The sequence below is a fragment of the Cibotium barometz genome, chromosome 30, assembly GCF_041138505.1.
Source record: "Cibotium barometz isolate CiBa-2024 chromosome 30, ASM4113850v1, whole genome shotgun sequence".
Taxonomy (NCBI): domain Eukaryota; kingdom Viridiplantae; phylum Streptophyta; class Polypodiopsida; order Cyatheales; family Cibotiaceae; genus Cibotium; species Cibotium barometz.
The window spans coordinates 31852220-31875631 of NC_141075.1; the positions used below are offsets into that span (position 1 = coordinate 31852220).

The 23412-nt window shown below is 46.4% G+C and overlaps 1 protein-coding gene across 4 annotated transcripts in view; it reads right to left on the minus strand.

Moving 5' to 3' along the window:
* The window catches only part of LOC147621389 (coiled-coil protein), a 181092-nt gene that overhangs the window by 90937 nt on the left and 66743 nt on the right, over positions 1 to 23412 (minus strand). For all 4 annotated transcript variants that reach the window (XR_015269822.1, XR_015269821.1, XM_086824147.1 and 1 more), the window contains 4 exons: positions 8787 to 8919; positions 7752 to 8423; positions 1687 to 2267; positions 326 to 389 (listed from right to left, as the gene is read on the minus strand). Coding sequence is in view for 2 of the 4 variants with exons in the window: in XM_086824147.1 (XP_086680273.1) it covers positions 326 to 389; positions 1687 to 2267; positions 7752 to 8423; positions 8787 to 8919 (1450 nt within the window). In the remaining 2 variants the exon portion in view is untranslated. The remainder of the gene's footprint in view (positions 1 to 325; positions 390 to 1686; positions 2268 to 7751; positions 8424 to 8786; positions 8920 to 23412) is intronic.

Below are 23412 nucleotides of genomic sequence, written 5' to 3' on the forward strand. Positions count from 1 at the left end.
TCAGGGCGTCGGGCCATCCCTAGCCCAGCTCGCCAATCAGCCTGCCTAGCTCCAAGCTACCCAAGCCTCGACGCTAGACTTGCGTGCATGCCGCACACGGTAAATACACTCTATGCACATGACAGTGTATTCCACTTTTTCATGCCTCCACACTTTATCAACCAACAACAATCATACCACATAAATACTCCACTCTTCATACACAGCACTCCTAAAATTTTAAAACTTGAGTGGTAATAAGCACACATAACAACAGCTATTCTAACCTCACTCAACTAAGTATTTTACATTCAGTCAGAAGCTGAACTCAAAGGAGCATACATACCCGGAAGACTTCTGTAGCGATTGGCTGAAGTATTTGCATAAGCCTTGCATACTTGTCCATATATCTGGCAAACAATACCATCGAAACTAATGCATTACCCAAGTGTACTCTTCCACAATAAGCCTACAAAAACATCACTCAGAACTGTGGTAAATAATTCTCTTCAATGGAAGATTTTATGATTATTATTTATGCTCATTTGAGGAGAACAAAAGAAGTATGCAGAAAACATGTAAAAAACAACCAAAGAGGTACTTTGATTTGGGAATGATACATAAGTGCTTATACTGAGACGAGTTGGCGCTAAAAGGCAGTCCACTGTCACATTTTCAAGAAAAGTCACTATGTTCCTTCGTGGGCATTCAAATATCACACTGTGTGTGCTATACGCACATCTCTATCGCCACATTAAGCCAAGAAATCAATAAAACAAAGTACTTTTCATTGTCTCTATTTTTCAAGCCTTCCATATCTTGCTTTTCTTTAAAAACAGTTTTACCATGCCACTGCTGCATCCTAATAACTATACAGCTTTACAATGCACCACAGAAAGGTAAGCTACAAGCCTGCCCTCTGCAGGTACGAGTCCTTGAGCTGTGCCCCTTACACTGGTAGGTATTCCAAACGATGAACAACTCCAGTTGATTACGTACCTAGTTATTTTAACTAAATGTTTGAATTGTAGTGTCACATAGAAAACCCCTTTATTACAGTTGAGAACCTAGGCTGACAGCCTTGCACATGTTCCTCATTTTTGCCATATTTCTTTATGATATACTATACAGTTTTGAAGCTAAGACAGCACGAGATCTTGGTTCTATTCTGGTGGGCTGGGATAATTTATACACTGAGTTTGGAGAATTTAACAGAGAAATTGTGAATGAAAGGATGAAGCATTGCTATGGCCTTGTTTATATTCAAGGACCTTGACTCACTGTCACCAACCCACGTATCAAGCACTGCTCAGAAACCTACAATATATACTGCATGTAAGGAGGTAGGTCATGAAGAAATATTTGCGGACGGTTTGATCATGGAAAAAAGGCTGCAGTTTGATTGTATTTTCAGCCAGGTACGCATTTGGCAATAACTAAAACATCTAACGCCCAAGATCTATGGAGTCACAGCAAACAACATGCACATCTACCACATTCAACAATACACTAAGCCTGTAGGATGTCAAATTTAATAGCCTTCAAACAAAGCTTACTTTTTCCATCAACAACTAGTTCCTTTAACCAAGATCTAACATCTTTCACAAAGACACAAATCAAAACTAAGAACAAGACACTCAAAACACACTGAAATACAAAACAATAAAAGCATAGATTACTTAAATGAGAGAAAAGCTTTGAGATTGCCTTAAAATACCAACTGCAGATCCAGTCAAGATTAGATTTTCATCATCCACAATGTCTCCTTGCCCATCCTTGGAGCTAGTATTTTTGAAACTTTTGTAGACTCGGCTAGGAAGCTGACTATCCTCATCAATGAAGTCAGCCAAAAGATCTTCGTTCTCATCTTCTTCAAGTTCATCACTTTGATGAGCGAGTTGTTCCACTGCACCATTAACCATGGTTCCTTGAACTCCAACACCTGCAAATTGCTCCTTATCCACTATATTGTCATGACTTTGTCCCATATCTTTGGATGCTTGTTTTATGTTGTTATTTGCCGATGGAAACCCTTGTCCTCTTTTTTCACTGAAAGGATTACCCCTTTCTAACCAAAAACCAAACCCAACCTGGTTTTCCTCTTTCCCAGTCACCAGATGCTCTGTTTCAGAATGAGAGATTCTTGAATCAGCTCCTCTGGGCAAGCCTACAGGAGATCCAACCAGAACCGGAGCACCGTTGCCTAGTAATCCAGCCAAGTTAACTGTTTTGATAGCAGCTGGTGAAAGCTGCTGCCATGCCTCTTTCTCCAGCATCATGCGCAAAACCTGAAGCTCAATTCAAGCATCACCAAAACTTATCCAATTCAGTACAATGTATTGATTAGATAAAATGACTGCAAATTATTGATTGCATTCATGTTAAAAACCATTACACAAAGTCTTACATCAAACTCTAACAAGTAATTATAGATATTTTAAAAAACTCCAAATGTAGATGATACTAGTTTCAAAACACAGATACATAAAAGCAATTTCACGTTATCTACCCAATATTTGTATTACCTTAGAAGTAAATTAGAGTAAGACCTAAACAACTAAAATGATGAGCTTGAAAATATGCAAATTTTGGTGTGGTTTATCTCAAGTTTTCAAACCTTCAAAAAATTTATATTAGTCAAGGTGGATAGAAAGATTCGGTACAGTAGGTTTTGAACATGTTCGGTGCAAGTCTGGAAAGTACGCATCACTTAACATAAGGTATATTCATGTTTTTTAAACATATAAATAAAAAACTCAGTGGTGCCATCAGGACGACTCAGCCTGCTGCTGCCCCCGTCTCACCGGTGGTGGGGGCCTGTCACCTCGAAAGAATCCTACATGACCATGACCCTGTTGCCTGACGCAGTCCAGAAGGATGCACGGGCCTGGTACCTAAACTCCACCCTCCTCTCCTCTGTCGAGCATATCTCCATGCAGGCTGCCTCCATCTGTGACTCCAGCCACTAGCTGTCTGGGGTTTGCTCTTGCAGTCTCTGGAGGGAAGCGAGGCTCCTGTGCAAGCTCCTCTCCTGCTCCTGAAACAAGATGAGTCTGTCCTGGGCTGATCTCTGCAATAGCAATCCAACCTCTCTAAGCCCCACATCTAGGTCCATCGCAGTTCATCCATGTTTGGAGGTGAGAGTGCCCCATATTTCGCTATATGTGTGCAATTCCTGGTGTGCTAAACCAAACTCTCAGGGATACGAACACTCTGTTCTCGCTCAGACCAACAGGGGTCCTCAAGGTCAAGGAGGACCGGGGCATGGTCAGATAACGTGGTGCTTGAAATGATGCCCACCATTCGTCCCCCCCGCATCCCCACCCCAGGGCCCCCTGCTGCTGTCAATGTGGGAAACATTCAGACCCTGCATCCTCCTGAATGACCTGGAAAATGGAGGCACCTGCGGGGGCATCCAAACTCTGGTAGATGCCAAGGATCCTCTCCTCTTGGTGAGGATCAACTCCTCCCAGCAGGCATGGTCACCGTGAAACGCGTTTTAGGTAGCCTACAATGTGAAACCTCTGAAACATGTGAAATGTTTCAACGTTTCAGTGAAACGTCCACTGAAACCTTCAGAGTGAAACGTCTAAATTTTTTAAACTTGGAGATTTGAAGTTTAAATATTAATAGTAGAGATGTCTTTTATACTTGTGTTATCACTCGAGGTAGTGTATTATGTCAATAATTTTGAGATTTTTATACTAACAAATAGTAGTCCTAGCATCTATCTCTCTTGACTTTATATATATATATATATATATATATATATATATATATATATATATATATATATATAGTATTTTAAACTTGGAGATTTGGAGTTTAAATATTAATAGTAGAGATGTCTTTTATACTTGTGTTATCACTCGAGGTAGTGTATTATGTCAGTAATTTTGAGATTTTTATACTAACAAATAGTAGTCCTAGCATCTATCTCTCTTGAAACACCTATATATATATATATATATATATATATATATATATATAGGTGTTTCAGTCCGGCGTTTCAATTGGTGCCTGTCACAAAGTGAAACATTTCGTGTTGAAGCTCCGTGTTTCAGGGTGAAACGTTTTGGACTTCAAACGTTTCCTGGTGATGCTGCTCCCACGTGAAGGTGAAGTCCTCAGCTCTGGAAATAGTGTCCAAACCTCCTCCATGTGTGTCCGTAGGGTCCTCTAGCATGTTGAAGTCCTCTTCCATGCACCAAAAATCTGCTCGAGGGAGTTCCTCCCACAACTGTATCCAGAAATCCGTCCACCCCAATGCCCTATTGGGAGCATAAATATTGAGAAGGCCCACCTAGTCTTCCCCAATCCTGAAGATTATCCACTAAGCTCTTCCCTGCACCATGGTGCCCGAGTCCAAAACTGAAGAGAGAAACTGCTCATCGACTGGGATGCACACCCCCCTTAGTTCCCCTCTGGACCGAAAGCGGGTGACCAAAAAGTGTGGCTGCGTCCCCGGCCAGTTCTCACATCTTCCGGTATGTCCTGTCAACAAATTGTGCTCCTACAGAAGTAAAATATCCACTGAGCCCCCAACACAGGCTCTTTGAATCTCCTGGAGAAGAAACCCTCTCCTCGCGCGGAAGCGGGGCCCATCTATCCCATGAATGTTCCAAGAGATAATCCACATAACTAGGCACAGGAGGAGTGAGACTTGCTCAAAGCATCCTCTCCACGGAGGGTTTTGAAGGTCGGTTTTGGATAGAGTAATCACAATCTCTGCACGGCCGAACGTGACCCAAGTGATCGTTGATCTTGCCCTCCATGAAGGCCCACTCTACTCTAGCCCTGTTGTGGGCGTACTCAGCCCCCCCACCCCCTCGCAATAAAGATAATGGTATGCCGGCATCAGGGGGACTGTCGCTGCCACATGTAAGAAAACAAACAAGACCACTTCGAAGCTCGAGGAGTCCACAGCTCCATCCAACTTCCGGAGGCATGAGCCCCCTAGCTCCATGTGAGCCAAGGGCCAAAAGTGGGTGACAATATCAACGAGCCGTCCATCACTGTCCAAATGCCGAGACAGGGCGACTGCTTGAGTGCGGATGGTGCAGCCCCACTCATTGCTTAGGGCAACGCTGAGCATGAATGAAAAAATCGCTGAACCACTCTCTCTCGTTGGTTGCTCAGGAGTGATGTAAAATCAAGAAAACTCGGAGGGGGGACGCCGTCTCCAAGAACTCACTTGCCTCCACTGGAAGGCACCTGAAGAGGCTGTAATCCACCAGGGCCCCCATGATCAGCGGGAAGATGCCAGGGGATTCTCGAGGAAGCGCATCCATTGCGGATGCTGCAATTGTCATCCCCACACGATCCGAGAACCGGTGAACCAAGCGGCAACCAAGAGGAGGGGGGGGGAGGGATCACTTCAAAAGGAACAGGGGAACAAGGGAAAAAGAGGGGGTGGGAGAGGAGCAAGGGGGCCCAAAGGGGGGGAGAGGAAGAAGAGGGGGAAGGGGGGGGGGTGGGGGGACTGCACCGGATCCTCAGGAATACCAAATAATGACAGCTGGCGGCACCCCCTGCAAAGGCTCGTCTACAGGGCCAATGTGCTGGCTGCCAACAGCCAGCATCCTCACTCTGCGTCTTCGTCTTGGGTTGACTGGCCGCCCTCTCTCTGGGCTGGGAAGAGAGGTAGTGTTAAGCTCCTTCTTCTGCCGTCGCCGGGGGAGCCTGAGGCAAGGCTGGGGGGGAGGGTAAAGAGGGGCCCTCGATGGGCCAGGCCACGCGAGCAAACACCAGCAAGGTGCCCCATCTGCTTACACACAAAACACAGGCTGGGGAGACCAGAATAATCTACCCACTGCAGTAACAGGACCTCCTGCAGACTCGGAAGTGTGATAACCTACAGGAGAGCCTCTCCAGAGGCTACGCAAACTTTGATGGGCAGAATCCCAACTGCCTTGCATACCACTGAGGCGACAGTCTGGGGGACCTCCAGAACTTCCTCGAACATCTGACGAGAGGAGAGGGTGATACTCCTTCCTCAGGCCGAGAAGCTGACCATTTTGGGAAGCCGAAAACACCTGCACGGGGATCGGATGCAGGGTCGAAACCGTGGTGCCATCTAGCGAAAAACACCTAAGTGTTGCACATCACAATGGGCCTCTACTGCATCACACAATCTACCGCTGCGGGTGAATCAAATTCCACCTGAGAGCAGCCGAGCCCAAGAAAATTGATATTGGTGATTTTGCCTGGGTCGCCAACGAGGGCTACCTGGAGCAAATCCCAGCATGCAGGGCGGCTCCCTACGATCTTGCAAACTAAGGAAGAGGCCACGAGGGAGGCAATTGTAAAAGCCAAGAGCTGGAGGTCCTCATCAGAAAAATGGCAGGGGGGCAGCGGCCTCGGTCAGGGATGATGGAGCGGATGGCTGGAGCAGCCACCATGTAGTCCTCCTGACAGGGTAAGGACGAAAGAAGCCAGCTCTTGCCAACAGAAAAACAACCCAGGTGCAACACCCGTGCTTAGAACGCAAACAAAAAGCGGGGCGACGGACGGAACAGAAGGCTAAGGCGGAGGGAAGGTCAAGCGGAGGAGTAGAGCTTGGAGAGGCGAGCTGAGGCGGAGGGGTGGCGGACAACACAAAGAGGAGGGTGGAGGTGGGCACGAAGATGGCACACAGGTGGAATGAGGCGGGGGGGAAAAACAGGGAGCTGGGCAGCACAAGGGAGAGGCAGGGGCAGAAGCGCACGAGGGGAAAAGGGAAGGCAAAGGGGTAAAGGCACAGAAGGGAGGGCTGGGGGTGGCACAGCTGAAGGCGGACTGCATAGGGGAGGAGCTGGGCGCGGAGCACAAGAGGAGGGGCGCTAGCCGAAACTGGAGGAGGTTGGGATGAAGTAGGGGAGGGCAACGGCGAGGGCAGAAGGGGGAGGCGACGGCAGCAATGTGGCGAGGACGGGGGGTGGCGGGAGAGGAGGCGCAGGCTCGCTAACAGGGGCAGTTCCAACGCTTGAGATCCATGAGTAGATTGGATATCACCTCCTCCTTCTATATTGACCATGCAAAACCCTTTAAAAGAGATTATTTTTTTTCAAGTAGAGATCTTGCTATTGAATCGACAACGTTACACACCTCTAGCTCAACCTGGTATTCATCGGCTGAGACGATTGGAAATTGAACTCGAGACCTCCTGCTTAAGACTCCAGTTACTTACCAGCTCACCTACGAAGCTGCGGACACCCCTAAAAAGAGATTGCTACTCATGTAGTCAATTAATGTGAGTAGTGTTTTGTCATGTAACCCAAGCAGAGTTACTCATGTTCATCGTAGTTTGTACTCAATTCTCTTCTTATTTTCATCAAACTCCGATCAGAGTTATCAAAGCTTGTATTCTCTGGTGTTTTCTACATATGGTATTAGAGCTTGTTATCCCTGCTAGTTTTCTACAAAATGTCCCGATACACAGCCATCCCTAAGTATAAGTATAACCTCAATAACAAAGCCAGGCACGTTATGGCCCTTGGGTACATAAGAGTAAACAGCTGCCCCTTATGTGTTCCAAGAAATGAGCTGGTACAGCATGCATCCATTTCAAGATTTATTTGAAGTCACGATCAAGTTGTCCAATGGATGCTTTGTAGTTAATAGTTTCTATACAACACAATGCAAAACCTTCAAACTAGTAAGCATTAACATGCTACAAGTACGTACACAAAATACATACACCATTTTCTTATGATAAGACATGCAAAAATGATATAAAGCTACATGTTGACTTTCCATGACAAGAACCAATCACGCAGAGCAATGTCCCTCACCTCTAAGTTTTGCCGATGAAAGGTCCCAAAATACTTCTCACACAACTTGACAAGTTTGGCCCTAAGTGATATAGCTTCCGCACCACTAAAGGCCTCCCCAGCCAAGACAAACCTATTGACCCAATCCAAGCTTTGCAAGAAATGATGTGGGCTTGTTGTACACAGTGCATCACAAGAAAGTAAGGCTGAAACTCGGCGGGCAGCAAGTTCCCAGACATGTTTTCGGCCTTTGTCCAAAGCTTTGCTCACATTAACAATGGTCTCTTTTCTCATGTTCTCAGTGAGATCACTAAGAGATCCATCCATCACTGCTTCATCTATAACCTTTCCAATGTCGTGACTTCCCCCTAAAAAGAGATCCTCCTTACCATCCCCAATGATGATAGTGGCGCTGTTATCAGTGAAAGGATGAGAAGTAACACTGCAAGAGCCAGCTTCTGGGTCATTTAAGCCCCGCATTGCTCCTGTCAATGTTCGGACTGGAGAATATTCAGCATCACTATTTCCAGTCTCCATCAAAGGTGTGTTGCATGCTGGATTCTTGTGACTTGCATGTGACTTTATGTGTTCTTGCTTACTGTGATAGATTGAACAGTCTTTTTGCTTGCCATTTCCAAGAGGTCCACTCTCGAATGGTCCACATTCACTGTCCCCAGCTAGCGTACCTCTTGCCTGCATTGACAATTTGCAACGAGTTGTAAGAAACTATGTAGACACAGAAATTATTACTCCTTGCGTGCAAATTACATGCAATTACCCATCAGTATCGAATGTATTAAAATCACAATACTTGCACTCCCAATAAAAACTATACATGTACAGTAAAGTTCAAGGATATAGAAAAGATGGATAATGCATGAATCCCAACACATGCCTTTAGACCTCTCTTTTATGATGACCTACTACTCAAACAATCTCTTTGACAACAGGAATAACCCACCAGACATGACAAGAGTAGAAAGGCCAGTCTACCCTTAACAAATAAAACTCAAGCTTCAAACAGACATGTAAACCTTTCAGGGTTTCAATACAAACCTTTGAAGGTGGTTGCCATGTCATCATTGAAAAGTAGGAACACATAAGGTCAAACAGCACCTCCAATGTTTTATGCAGGCATTGCCGAAACTTTGATTCGGGCAACCGCACACAAAGATCATTGTACGGCAGCCTGCAAGTCAGCCAAAACTTTACATCGTATCGTCTTTACGAAAAGCTTCCAGACAGAGCATTTTTTGAGCAAAATAAGTATAAATTTATTGATCACAGATTTGAAGATAAAACAGAAATACCACCTATTAGAAGAATCACAGAATAAATAGCAGTAAGGGGAAGGTGGATTAAGTTCAGAATAGAAGCTACATCACAAAATTGAATATTGGAAGCTGTCTACATGGCCATTACATGTATGTCTACAAATAGTGCACTCTATAATCATGGCGTATGTGCAATTCTATCTCCCTTTGCCGCCTTGGTTTCATAGACAGATTGACCTTTTCATGTCTAAAGCCCTAGAATGCCTGTGGAAAACAAAAGCGGACAGAAAAGCCCTACAACTAATGAAGCAAGAATTGGTTTGCTCGCCTAAGATGCATGGTGAACTTAATATTCTCAATATACATAATCATGTCCTCTCGCGAGGAAGGCGATGCTTCTACCTGATTTTGTGCCACAAACAAAGCCATGGGTTTGCATGTTGGGCAACATGTGTCTCCATGCATACAGAAGCATATGACCAATTATGATGATATAGTTTTTGGACATTTTAACGGCACAACAACGGATGCTACTGCTGTCCCCCAAACCAGGGAAACTCTTTCACTATGGAGAGCATTCACTCGAGTAGGGTGTTCGAAGTGCCTCTTGCATTATCCCAGCCAAGAAAGGCCTATAACCTTTCCGTGCTTGGAATTCGCCACATACGGGATGTTATTGATGAGCATGGTATGGTTTTTCGTTTCCTCAAACAGTCAAACATTGTCATTTGGGATTACATCATAGGTCAAGTTGGAGGGTCATTATGGAGATGATGCAACCATTGTAGCCAGTGCCTGCACTTTAAGAAGAAGGCAGACTCAGAGATTAGCTTTTTGACAAGCAGCTCCCTTGATAGACACCTCTTCCTTTTCATCAGCTCATAGTTTCTAGGGGTGTACAAGCTCCTTTTTGCGCCCCCACCCCCCCCCCTTCTGCATTCATGAGCATGCGAATCATCTATGGTGGATGTCTAAATCCTTGCCTAGGTGGAAAGCTGCAACGGGACGGATACCAAAGAGCAAATTACCCTTGAAGCAACAATTGTTTCTATGGAGATGTATTATGGGCGTTTTTCCGGGGGTATTTTGCCACATAGACACATTGCTTCAGTCTCATGTAGGCGATGCTCTTACCCACGTGAGACAATGCCCCAACTTCTATGGTATTGCTCCCACTCTCCAGCCCTCCTGGACAGATTGTCATGGCACCTATGGGCACGATTTCCAGGCAAACTTTTTGGGAGGCAATTTTGGTCGACTCTCTCCAACATTGCAAGTTTATGTAGACTTTCTGGATTGGACGAGATTCTGTGCGCTTTGGACTATCTACTATGTCCAAAATCAACTTCTTTTTTCTGTTGTTCATGTCGACCCTTTTTCCTTCTTCCTTCATAGATCACTTTACCAGTCTCTCAGAGATTCTTTTGATCTTGGAGTGTAACTTCGGCGCCGGGGGGGGGGGGGGGGGGGGGGGGGTTCGCAAAACACTAGACCATTAAATGCAATTAAACACTGAAATTGGCCACAACCTTAAACATATGCCACATAATCCATAAAACTATAAAAGAGAGATGCAAACAGCTGACACCGCATAGAGGCCGAAATGCGCCGACCCCCGCTTGGAGTATTTTATCACCCAAGGAAAAAAGATCATGTACAAGCTTTGAAGGCCTTACTCTCCCCATGGGAGATGCTGGATTATCCATATAAAACCATCATTGGACCATACACACGAGCTATCATCAAAAGAAGCCCCTAAACGTATGTAAACCAACTCTTCCCGTGAGGGTACTTATCTTTCCCATCACCATGGGTCTTCAAGATGCCATATGTGAGAAAAACGCCCCCCCCCCCCCCCCCCCCCCTCCCTAGTGGTGCGTGTTTGTCCTCTGAAAGCTGACTCCCATGTGTAACCCTCCACTTTGGGTAGCCCTCTCTCAAGGCTTTGATGTGTTTTTGTGTAGAAGATAATATCTCTATCTGTGTAAGTCTCTGTGAAGCCTCATGTGTCTAACCATAGTGTTCCACTGCAATTCTCAATGCATCTGTGGTCTCATAGACCCCGCACCGTCATGTGGGACATTTATCCGTGATGACTCGGTCATCACAATAAACGGCCCATTTTCTCGCCTTGCGGGCTTCCATAACTTGAACCATCCCGGCTTTCTTGTGTTCCACCTGTAGGGGGTGACGTCATCTCCAAGGTATATTTTGGTGGTCTGGAGAGAGAAAGAAAGAAAGATATATTAAGCGTCTACTAAAGACCCAATGGGCCTATGAGACCAACGTGATACAATAATGTCCATGGCATATCTCATCATGGAATGGAAAATAAAATAGAAAGAAAACATAAACATAGCTATCCCACTGGGGTGATACAAAATTGTCCATCGAAACTCATCATGGAATACTAAGAACATAGAAAAATGATAGCAACATCAACTCTCAGTACATGGTATACAACTCTCCAAAATATCAAGCATGGGGCTAATGAGTATGGCCGAAAGGTCTCCCTCAGCTATGTCACGTGGAAACGTAGCTCGATGGCGGTGGAGCATGTCCTGGATATGGAGTTGATGAGGTGATCGTGGCCGACCGGTTTTGGGGGGGGGGGAGTCAAGGGCGTCGGGCACGCTAGAGTGCAGAGGCTCGGTCCGAGGTAACTCCTCTCGGATGAGGCACACTCATTGAGGATGGATTCATCCAGCAGTCGGGCTACTTGAATGTTCACATGTCCCATGCCATGCGGATTGCGATTGGCTAGATACGGGTTTCATCCCACCGCCTCAGAGTGGAGACAGGTAGAGAAGAGCGCATCTTCAGAGCCGGGAAGCTCATACGGAGACCCAAAGAGGAGAGGGTCTGCCGACTATGCCACACAGAGGTTGAGATGGAGGAGCATTACATATGCGGCTGCCCAATATACTATGAGATCCGCGGGAGGTTTCACTGTCTATTTCGTGAGGGATTCGGTCCACTCCCCAGGATCATTGACTTCCAGGACCAGCGTTCCCGCCTAATCCATCAATCAAGCTCGAGATCTCATCAATGTAGAGGCCGAAACGAGTGGGTGATAGAGGGCAGCCCTGTTTCAACCCAATAGTGGGGGAAATCTCCTATGATGTACCTCCTGGGGCTCTCACTCGTCCAGTGACGGACTCATAGAGAGCGATGATGCTCCAAACCATGTCAGATGGGACTCTGATCTCCTGTAGACGGTGTAGGAGGGGGGTTCGGGGTATAGTATCAAAAGCTTTGCGGAAATCCACAAAGCAACAGTAAATCCTCTGATGTCGTGCTCTACCCTCCTCAATGATGGCACAGAGGGTGAAGATGTGGTCAAGGGTAGAGTAGCTCCTCCGAAAGCCAGCCTGTCCTCAGGCTCTGCATCCCTGGCTCTCTGCAAATGAGCTGAGCTCCGCCTCTAGCACTGATCCATAGAGTTTGGCCAATGTGTGGCCTATCATCATCGTCCTGTAGTTATTAGGATCAAGTGGATCTCCGGCTTTGAGGATGGGGGTGATGGTGTTGGTGGACCAAGAGGGTGGAAATCCTTCACAAAGGGCTCTATTGAACATGTAGGCTAGTAGGGGCACCAGGGTATCATCGGCATGCGAGATGTACTCGGCAGTGAGTCCCTCATGATCCTGGGCTTGCCCATTGCGTAGTCTACGAATGGCCTTGAGGACCATGCCCTTTGTGAAGAAGGTGGAGGTGGTGGGGCAAGGATCTGGTGGTGGTGGTGGGGGTAGGGCTGGCTGATGGGGGATATGATAGAGGGAGTGTGCATAGGAGTGCCATGTGTTCGGGTAAAGTATAGGTATGGGAGGGCTATGTTCTCGGAGTTTCCTCCAGGCCTGTTTGTAGTTCGGCCCTAAGAAAAGTCGGTATAACTCAACCTCTTTCCTACCATAGAACTCTCGTTTCTTGCGTTGGGTGAGCCGTTGAGAAATCAGTTGCACTTGGCGCTTCCTGATTTGCCCAACCCGTACCTCATGCTTAAGACGGGAGCGTGTGGCCCGGCATTCGTCGTCATACCAAGAGTTCCAACGCATGGAACCGCAAGGTGGCTTGGCGGTAGACCGCCGCGTGCAGATGAAAGAAGCAATGGCAGATGTGTGGAGTTTGGTGGTTAGTTGTGTTGTGAGGGTGGATAGGGGGACAGTAGGTTCCACATCGTGGAGTTGGCGGTAGATGTGGTTGGAGTAAACAAGGTCAAGCTTGTGATCAAAAAGGACCTGAGTGTAATGTGAGATGGGGGGTGGTGGTGGAGGGACTGGTGGTGTGCAAGTAAGAGTGAAAGAGAGGTAGGCATGGTCAGCTTCAAAAGGGGGTGGCGGAATGGAGAAGTCAGGGAGAAGGTGTGCCAAAGCCGGAGATCCCATAAGGTAGTCCACAATGCTAGTACATCCTAAGTGAGGGAAGGAGGTGAGGGCGCCGGAGGAGGGCCATCCGGACATCCTGTTATAGATAACAAGACCATATGCAGCTCCCAGCTGTAAGAAATATCTCCCATACACTGTGACCTCCTCACGGCTGTGATGATCACTACAGCCAGTGATGTCTTGCTCTTGTAATCCGATAGGGTCGTCTAGATCGAGTAGTGGCACATGCTGACTTCCCGTCCTAGCGTTGAAATCCCCGAAGAGACAGAAAGAAAGAAAGAAAGAAAGAAAGAAAGCTGTATTAACGTCTAGGGTGTGATGGATAGAGCACTACTGCTAGAGGCTCAGTATGCAACCTATATGCTCAAGGTATACAAGAATGCAATGCAGATCTATCTAGCTCCAACCATTACCATAATGGGGGTGTAATATGTGATACATAGGCGATGGCAAGGCAAAAATACCTCGGAGCATAATCTCCGAGTGTGAGTGTAAGTGAGCTAGCCGCTCCTAGATATGGTGCTTATGTCGAGCCCATATCTCTGTGATCTCCCTTTGATGTAGTCTGGGAGTCTGGTAGCCTGGTGCTCTCGGTCTCCGTCTGGCTCGGAGGTCCGCAGCGCGCCGAAGTGTAACCCCCTCTTGTGTCAGGGCAGGCACTGGGATAGATCTCTGGAAGAAATCAGTGAGCTGGAGCTGTCGCCCACCTCTCCCTCTGGTATGAGTCCGTAGCAGTCTCTCTCTTTGGCGATGTGTCTCTATCAAGAACCGGCCAAATTTGCGTTGGTCTGCAGACTCCATGATCTGGCGGAGTGAGGGATGTCCGCTGAAGATGGTGGTGTATCTCTCTCTAATGACACTATATGCTGTGCATCTGCATACATAATGTTCCTCACTCTCAACCTCCTCCTGGCATAGTCTGCATATCCTCTCTGCTCTTTCTGGGGATCTATGCTGCCCTACCTGCCTCAATCTCAAGCTGGTGTGATGACACTCTAAGCTGGCCAATCACCACTCGGGCACTGTGAGGCATATACACATCCATGTATCCAAGTCTCTGTATAAGTCCATCCGCTGAGATACGCATAAACTGATCTCTGTAGTATAGCATCTTCGACGATAGAGGCTAACTGGGTGTAATCCAAGTCTCTTGAGTGTATCGCTGCCATAAATCCTGCCTAAGGACTCTGTTCCTCTCACTGTGAGAGAGCTGGATGTGTGGTGCATGTATATCATATTGGAAAGGTGGCAAGTGATCTATGTCAAGACCATGCTGAGTGAGCCACTGTATAATCTGTGAATACCATGATCTCCTATCTCCACTCTCTGCGAGCTGCCTGGATGCCTCAAAAGCTCTATGTGAGAGTCGATCTGATGGCATATCTCTGATCCTCTGTATGAAGCAGATCGTCTGGAAGAGGGTCTCTACTAGCATAGGAGGTGCAGCAAACTCCGTCCGGACAATGTCATGTGGGACAGAGGGTTTGCTGCGGATCATCCGTGAGAGCATGAGAATCTGAGGCCTCTCTATCTGAGACCATGTGGAGGTGGCGAGCCCAGGTGCCCATACTGCTGTAGCATACATCAAAGCAGGGGTGACTAGTGTGTCAAACAACCACCCCTTCGTGCTAGGCTCCTGGAAGTGTGCTTGGTGACACTGTCTCTCTAGCATGGCCAGAGCTGCATACCCTCGTGTGAGTCTATCCCTGGCTCAAAGAGAGAGAGAGAGAGAGAGAGAGAGAAAGAAAGAAAGAAAGAAAGATATATTAACGTCTACAAAAGGCCAAAATTGGCCTGTTCCTCTAGTTATCAAGAGGAAAACGTGGAGTGAGAATAAAATGTACAAGTATGACAACACGACCACAGGGGACTCAATAGTGGTGTACAAACGAGAGGGTGTGGATGGAGTACTAGGGCTACTAATGCATCTCTATATGCTCAAAGAGAGAGAGTAGTGCATGATTAAATGTTAGATTACATTGATATGATAAAACTCATGTTTACTCACCAAGTACAATACTTTTGCAGGCTTGCAACCTTATCTTTTGACCCATACAAATATCACACTCTAATAGATGCCACATGACACACTTATCTTATCCACTTAAAAGAGAGTGTTCACAAACTACTAGAACAATAACCCTTTTAGGGGCTGCCCACACACATAAACAGCACACATGAGACCCCAAATCCCAACAAACCCCCCTTCAGAGAAAAGGTGCAGATGCCTAAGTGGAGCCTTTTATAACAACGAGGCATTACAAAGAGAATACACATGAAAAACTAACACCCACACAACATTTATTTGGGGAACCCATGACTTGAACATAAAATGGAAAATAAAGATTAATTTTGTAAGTTCAAAAACTTCCCGATGATGTGCCGATGAAGATTTGACCTTTTGTGTCAGCGTTGCCAAGCGGTTTGACACTTGGGCTATCATTTTAGGCTCAGAGACGAAGGCAAAAGACCCGGAGTGGCTTCAATTTGAAGCAAGAGGCTCAAATTTGGAAAAGCCCCAAATTTTAGAGGACGTAGAAGCAATTTGATGATTTTTACCAGATTTTTGACAAGCCCTAATTTGTTTTTAAGGACGTGGCAGCAAGTCGATGGCAGGCTCTGTTGGCCACAGCTACAACTCACGTAGCTGCGTTTCAGGCAGTGGCGCACAAGCGGAGAAAGGGCTAGCACCGGCGGGCAGAAACGGGCCAGCACAGGTGGAGCAACAACTACGTCAAGTGGCGAGCCAAGTAGTTGGATAGTAGCAATCGCAGCGGCAATGGTCATAGACGAGGCTCTGATAGCAATTGATGGTTTTAGGGTTTGTTGAAGGCACAATCCTAAGCTATGGGGGATCAAAGAGATCCATGGTGTATGTGTGTGGAGAGAGACAGGGAGAGAAAGAAAGAAAGAAAGAAAGATATATTAAGCGTCTACTAAAGACCCAATGGGCCTATGAGACCAAAGTGGTACAATAATGTCCATGGCATATCTCATCATGGAATGGAAAATAAAACAGAATGAAAACATAAATATAGCTATCTCACGGCCGGCTCTGAAGATGCCCTCAGCTCTACCTGTCTCCACTCGGAGGCGGTGGGATGAAACCCGTATCTGGCCGATCGCAATCCGCATGGCATGGGACATGTGAACACTCAAGTAGCCCGGCTGCTAGATGAATCCATCCTCAGTGAGTGTGAGGAAGTGGTCTTTGTAAAAGTGCATCTTCGTGGGGAGCTCCGCAGGTGTGATCCCTGTGCAATGTGTGTAGAGGCTAAGAAGATCTGATCGGATAACCCGGTTGGTATCCTCGTGAGACTCCCGGACAAAAAGAGGAGTCCAAACTGTACTGAAGGGGGGGTAGGAAGTCTTTGCAGGGCCCGTATACTAAGAACCAAGTGGAAACCAATGCATACCATACTCCAGAGTGCCCCTCAAGTGCTAGCTGTTTGGAGGACTCCAGGGCAAGCCTCGGGTACCTGTGGGGATCCATGTGACTGATGCGATGAAGGTATGTGACTGTCTGGAACAGTGCCTCCACTACCATCACGGATGCAGCAAACTCTGCCTTGATAATCTGGTGTTGGACTGATGGTTTGCTACGGATCATACGGGATAACATCATGACCTGGGGCCTCTCAACTCACTGCCAATCCTCATCGGATAAATCTGGCCCCCAGAAAGCTGCTCCATACATCAAGGCTGGTGTGACGAGGGTGTCAAAAAGCCAGCCCTTCGTCCTGGGCTCCTCGAAATGTGCCTGGAAGCACTGCCACTCAACTAAGCTCAAGGCTGCATATCCCCGCATCACTCTGGCATGTGCTGCGGGAAGCATGGTAAAGCGTGGGCCACTGAAAGTGACACCAAGGTGGACATAGGATGAGACAATCTCCACAGGATCCCCTCTATAAGTGAGGCTCAATCTGGATGTGACGGGGCGGGAGGTATTGAAGACCATTACCTTGGTTTTACCAAGGTTAACAGAGAGGTCCCGCTGAGTGCAAAAGTCATGTAAGTCATCCAACTGTCTCTGAAGCCCTTCGGTTGAGTCTGAGATGAGGACAATGTCATCTGCATAAAGTAGTATGGGGATCAATATGCCTGCCAGTGTGGGACCAGCCCCGCCTAATCCATCAATGAAGCTCGAGATCTCGTCAATGTAGAGGCCGAAAAGAGTGGGTGATAGAGGGCAGCCCTGTTTCACCCCAATGGTGCTGGAAATCTCCTGTGATGTACCTCCTGAGGCTCCAACTCGTCCGGTGACGGACTCAAAGAGAGCGATGATGCTCCAAACCATGTCAGATGGGACTCCGATCTCCTATAGACAGTGTGAGAGGTGGGCTTGGGGTATAGTATCAAAAGCTGTGCGGAAATCCACAAAGCAGCAGTAAATCCTCTGGTGTCGTGCTCTACCCTTCTCGATGATGGCACGGAGGGTGAAGACGTGGTCAAGGGTAGCTCCTCCGAAAGCCAGCCTGTCCTCAGGCTCTGCATCCCTGGCTCTCTGCAAATGAATTGAGCTCTGCCTCTAGCACTGATCCATAGAGCTTGACCAATGTGTGGCCAATCATGATCGTCCTGTAGTTATTAGGATCAAGTGGATCTCCGGCTTTGAGGATGGGGGTGATGGTGTTGGTGGACCAAGAGAGTGGAAATCCTTCACAAAGGGCTCTATTTGTTGGGTTGTATGCTGTGTATGCACCCAGGGGAGTGCTAGTGATCATCAGTAGGTTACTGGGGCACTTTTTACTTCAGTTAGTGGAGGTTTTTTCCCCCAATTTAGCTTAGTTTCACTTATAGTGATTTATAAGTGATTTGGTCCACCTAGCACTATTTATGGCCGGACCATGTGAACACACTATTAGGTCACATCTTTTATGTGGCTATTGTACTTCACTTTATTATTATCAATACATGAGCAGTCATGTTCCTCTCTCTCTCTAACACGCCTCCTGTTGATGTGCCTTCCAAAACCCTAACCCTAACAGCGATTGCCCACATTTTGGTATCAGAGCCAGTTTGCCACCAGCTGTCCGTGCAGGTTCGCCACCAGCTGTCCGTACAGGCCATCGCCATCAGCTGTCCGTACAACCAGTTCGCCATAAGCTGCCCGTACTGGTTCGCCTGCTCTGTCCGTACTGGTTCGCCATCAGATTGCCTTGCTCGGTACAAGCACCTGCTCTGCTCCGTACACTGCTCCGTACAGCAGACAGCAGGCGACCAGCACCAGCTGCGTATACTTGCAGCTCCGTACAGTACCTGCAGCTCCATACAGTCGCCGTACAGTCGACCAGTACTCTGCTCTGGACAGTCTGTTCCGTACAGTCGACCAGTACCTGCTAATGTTCCGTACAGCCTACAGCCGAGTGTACCTGCAAAATGTTCCGTACAGCCTACAGCCGAGTGTACCTGCAAAATCTTTTTGGTAAAATTTTACAGCTTTACATGTTTTGAAATTTGGGCATTTTCTCTGTGAGAGTTTTTCTGGTAGATACAAGGAGGTTTCCTTGCAAAGAAACCTCTACAGGCTTTTTGCAAGGCTTTGGGTGCATAAATTTTTGGGCATTTTGGCACTGTGTGAGCCACTTTTGTTGCTCTACTCGGGCAATGGTGCATTGTTTTGCACATTCAGAGGATTGAGAGTGCAAGCATATTTGGGTCAGTTGTACTCAGTGGAGTACAGTTGCTTTCAGGGTTGTTGTTTTTGGGTTTTTTGATACACAGGTACAAACATTGTGCACTGGCATAATGGCAAATCAACAGCAGAGTGATGTGTTCACATACTTGTCTAAGGAAGACAAGCTGGATGGCATGAATTACTCCTTGTGGAGTTTCATGCTGAAAAATGTGCTCGTGGCAAAAGGTCTTTGGGATTTTGTTAGTGGTGATGAACCACGTCCAGGTCCATTGGCCCCAGAGACTCCTCCCCAAGGGGGTGCTCGTGGAAGAGGACAACAGGCACAGGCACCCGTTCAGCCACATCCTGTTCAAAGAACAAATGCCCAGAAGACATGGGATGCCAAGGATGCACAAGCCTTATCACTTATTGCATTGTCAGTATAGAGGTCTATTATACCTCATATTTGTTTAGCTGGCTCTTCACGGAATGCATGGGTGACTTTGGAGCAAATGTATGCTGCTCGTAATGAGGCACAGATCTCATTTTTGAAAAGAGAGCTGGAAAATCAGAAGATGCATGAAGGAGATGATATGTCTAGCCACTTGAACAAGCTACAGGATTTGAGAGAGCAACTCGTCAATGTGGATGAGATTATTCCTGAGACATAGCTTGTATCCACCATCTTAAACTCTTTGCCAAGATCCTACTTGGCTTTTCATACCTCTTTGAACCTCAGCATGAGGAATGCTATTGAGCCCCTAAAGTATCAGGAACTTGTTGCTCTCTTGTTACAGGAAGAGCAAATCAGGAAGAACATGAACATGAACACAAGTGCTGAACAAGCATTTGTGACAGGTCAAAAAGGGAAAGACAAGGTTCAGCGAAAGAGTTCAAATTAGAATTCAGGTGATGGTGGTTCATCTCAGGATACCAAGAAAGGTGATGGACAGCCCAAGAAGAAGGGCAAATGCCATTACTGTAAGAAGCCAGGTAACTACATCACAAAGTGTAGGAAGAGGATTGCCAAAGAGAAGGCGAAGGAATCTGGAATGTCTGTAAACGATGCCTCTAAAGCTCCTCCGGAGACTGCTTCCTTTGTTGAAGACAGGGATTACTGTTTCTATACATGCAGTTATGATGCCTCTTGGTCTTCACAGGCACTCAGTGTGACTGAGCATGCATGTACTTGGTATTTTGATAGTGGTGCTTCAACGCATATCACATCTCGCAGGGAGTTGTTTTGTAATGTATGCCCCTGCCCCTGTTGGCAAAACTGTTCAGTGTGCCAATAATGCTTCATATCCAGTTTGTAGCATTGGGGAGATTCAGCTCACAGCCATTGATGGCTCTATTCTTCGCCTTACAGATGCCTTATATGTACCAGGGATAAAGAAGAATCTGTTGTCCATTTCTTCTTTAGCACAGTGTGGTATGCAAGTCAACTTTGATGATGACGCATGGTCAGAGACAAAGCTAATGCCTTGACCTTGATGCTTACTCATACATTATGTCATGGACTCTATCAGTTGGATGCATTTCAGCGAGTGGATCAGTCTGCTTATAATGCATTCACTCTTACTCCAGCTATGGTTGATGTGGAGTTATGGCATGCTCGCATGGGGCATGTAAATTTTGGTAGTCTTATGCTTATGCAGCGACATAACATGTTGACAGACCTACCTCTTATGGAGAAGCCTCCAGATCACATATGTGAAGGATGTATTTTGGGAAAAATGCATCGGTTTTCCTTTCCACGTGATCAGGCTCTACAAGCAACTGCAAAGTTGCAGCTTATACACAGTGATCTTTGTGGTCCCATGCAGACGAAGTCATTAGGAGGTTGCTTCTATTTTGCTACATTTATTGATGACTTCTCTCGTATATGCTGGGTCTATCCGTTGACACGGAAATCGCAGGTATATGATGCATTTTTGGCCTTTGTAGCACTTGCTGAAACAGAGTCAGGATGCAAGGTTAAGACTCTCCGTTTTGACCGAGGGGGGGGAATATGTGTCACACACGTTGAATTCCTTTCTTGAGAGTAGAGGTATCAAGCATCAGTATACTACTCCTTATACTCCACATCAAAATGGGGTTGCAGAAAGGAAGAATCGGTCACTCATGGAGATGGCCACATGTATGTTAAAGGCAGAGAAGCTACCACATGTCTTTTGGGTGGAAGCTGTTACGTGTGCTTGTCATATTTTGAATCGATGTTCCACAAAGGCATTGGTTTCCATTACTCCTTTTGAGGCTTGGCATGGCCGCAAGCCTTCGGTATCACATTTTCGTACTCTTGGGTGTCTTGCATATGCACACATACCCAAAGAGTTGAGGAGGAAGTTGGATGATAAAGCCACAAAATGCGTTTTTGTTGGGTATAGCCGTGAGAGCAAGGGCTACCGGTTATATGACCCACTGTCCAAGAAGATATTCACTAGTCGGGATGTGATTTTTGATGAAAAATCAGAATTATCCATGGCTAGTTATGATGCAAATCAGGCTGAAAATGATATGTTTGAAGGTCTACTACCTATGGAGTTTCATTCCACAGTTGGTGATCCAACCCATGAGGGTGCAGGACAGCCAGCTAATCATGAAGATGGTGCAGAAATTCAGCAGGAGATTGAGCCAGAAGTTGAGCCAAATATGGGACAACAGGCTCCACAGGTCAGACATATACCTAGATGGTATTTGAGGACATTATAGGACAGCGATCTAGAGACTCCTCTTGCTGGCCGTACTTGTAGGGAGACACAGACCAATGAGCATGCACACATCATGGATTTAAATATGGTTATGGCAGCCAGTTTACAGGATGATGATGAGCCTGATTCATTTGTGGATGCACGAGACAATGTGCATTGGAACAAAGCCATGCAGGATGAAATTAGTTCTATTAAAAAGAATCAAACATGGGATTTGGTTGATCTGCCCAAAGGCAAGAAAGCCATTGGTACTAAGTGGGTCTAAAAGTTGAAAAGACATGCAGATGGATCCATTGGCAGGTACAAAGCCTGTCTAGTTGCAAAGGGCTATGCACAGAAGAAGGGGATTGATTATGAGGAGACATTTGCTCCTACATCCCGTATGTCAACACTTAGGAGTGTCATTGCATTGGCTGCACATCGTGGTTGGGTTGTTCATCAATTGGACACATCAAGACTGCTTTCCTACATGGGGACCTCGAGGAGGAAGTTTATGTACATCAGCCCATAGGTTTTGCAGAATACGATCATGAAGGGAAAGTATGCACGCTGAAAAAGGCCTTGTATGGTTTGAAACAAGCTCCACGAGCTTGGTATGCAAAAATAGATGCTTTCCTGCTCACTCAAGGCTTTGTGAACAGTCCATCAGAAGCCACTTTGTATGTAAAGAAAGAAGAGAAAGATCTGCTGGTCATCAGTCTTTATGTAGATGATCTTTTGCTCATGGGATCAAATGATGACAAAATTGCAGCTTTAAAAGAGATACTGCAACAGACATTTGCCATGTCTAATTTGGGGCTCGTACACTACTATTTGGGCATACAGTTTGTGCAGGATAACAGAGGCATTGGGTTGTTGCAATCTCCGTATGTTGCTAAACTTCTGGAGAAGTTTAAATTTCAGGATTGCAAGCCTATCAGCACTCCTATGGAGCCTGGGATGAAACTGTCACTACAAGATGACAGTATTTTATTTGATGCCACTACATATGCTCAGGCTGTTGGGTGCCTTATTTACCTGTGTACTACACGGCCACATATTCAGTATGTCGTATCTCAGTTGAGCAGATTCATGCACAGCCCGCGATTGTCACATTGGCAAGCTATGAAGCGTGTATTTCGATATTTGCAGGGTACCTTGTCTCTTGGATTGCTTTATCCTGAGGGGGGTGACATGTAGCTATATGCTTACAGTGATTCAGATTGGGCTGGTGATTTTGATACCAGACATTCCACTAGTGGAAATTGTTTCTTTCTTGGCTCTTCATGTATTTCTTGGCTAAGCAAGAAACAGACCACAGTGGCCACTTCGTCTTGTGAGGCAGAGTACAGAGCAGCCTACGCTACTACCGTTGAGTGTGTCTGCCTGTGTCGTCTTATGACTGATATGGATATTTCAGTGGAGGAGCCTACACCTATCTATACTGATAGTCAGAGTGCCATTGCCATAGCCAGGAATCCTGTGTTTCATGCTCGCACGAAACACATTGAGATTCACTATCACTTTGTTCGGAAGAGACTCCAGGCAGGTGATATCAGTCTGATTTACTGCCCTACAGATCAGAATGTGGCAGACATCTTCACCAAGGCATTACCACGTCCGAAATTCGAAGCATTCCGCACTACTTTGAATTTGTTTCCTTATGATGTACAGTGATCACATATCACTCCAGGGGGGTTTGTTGGGTTTTATGCT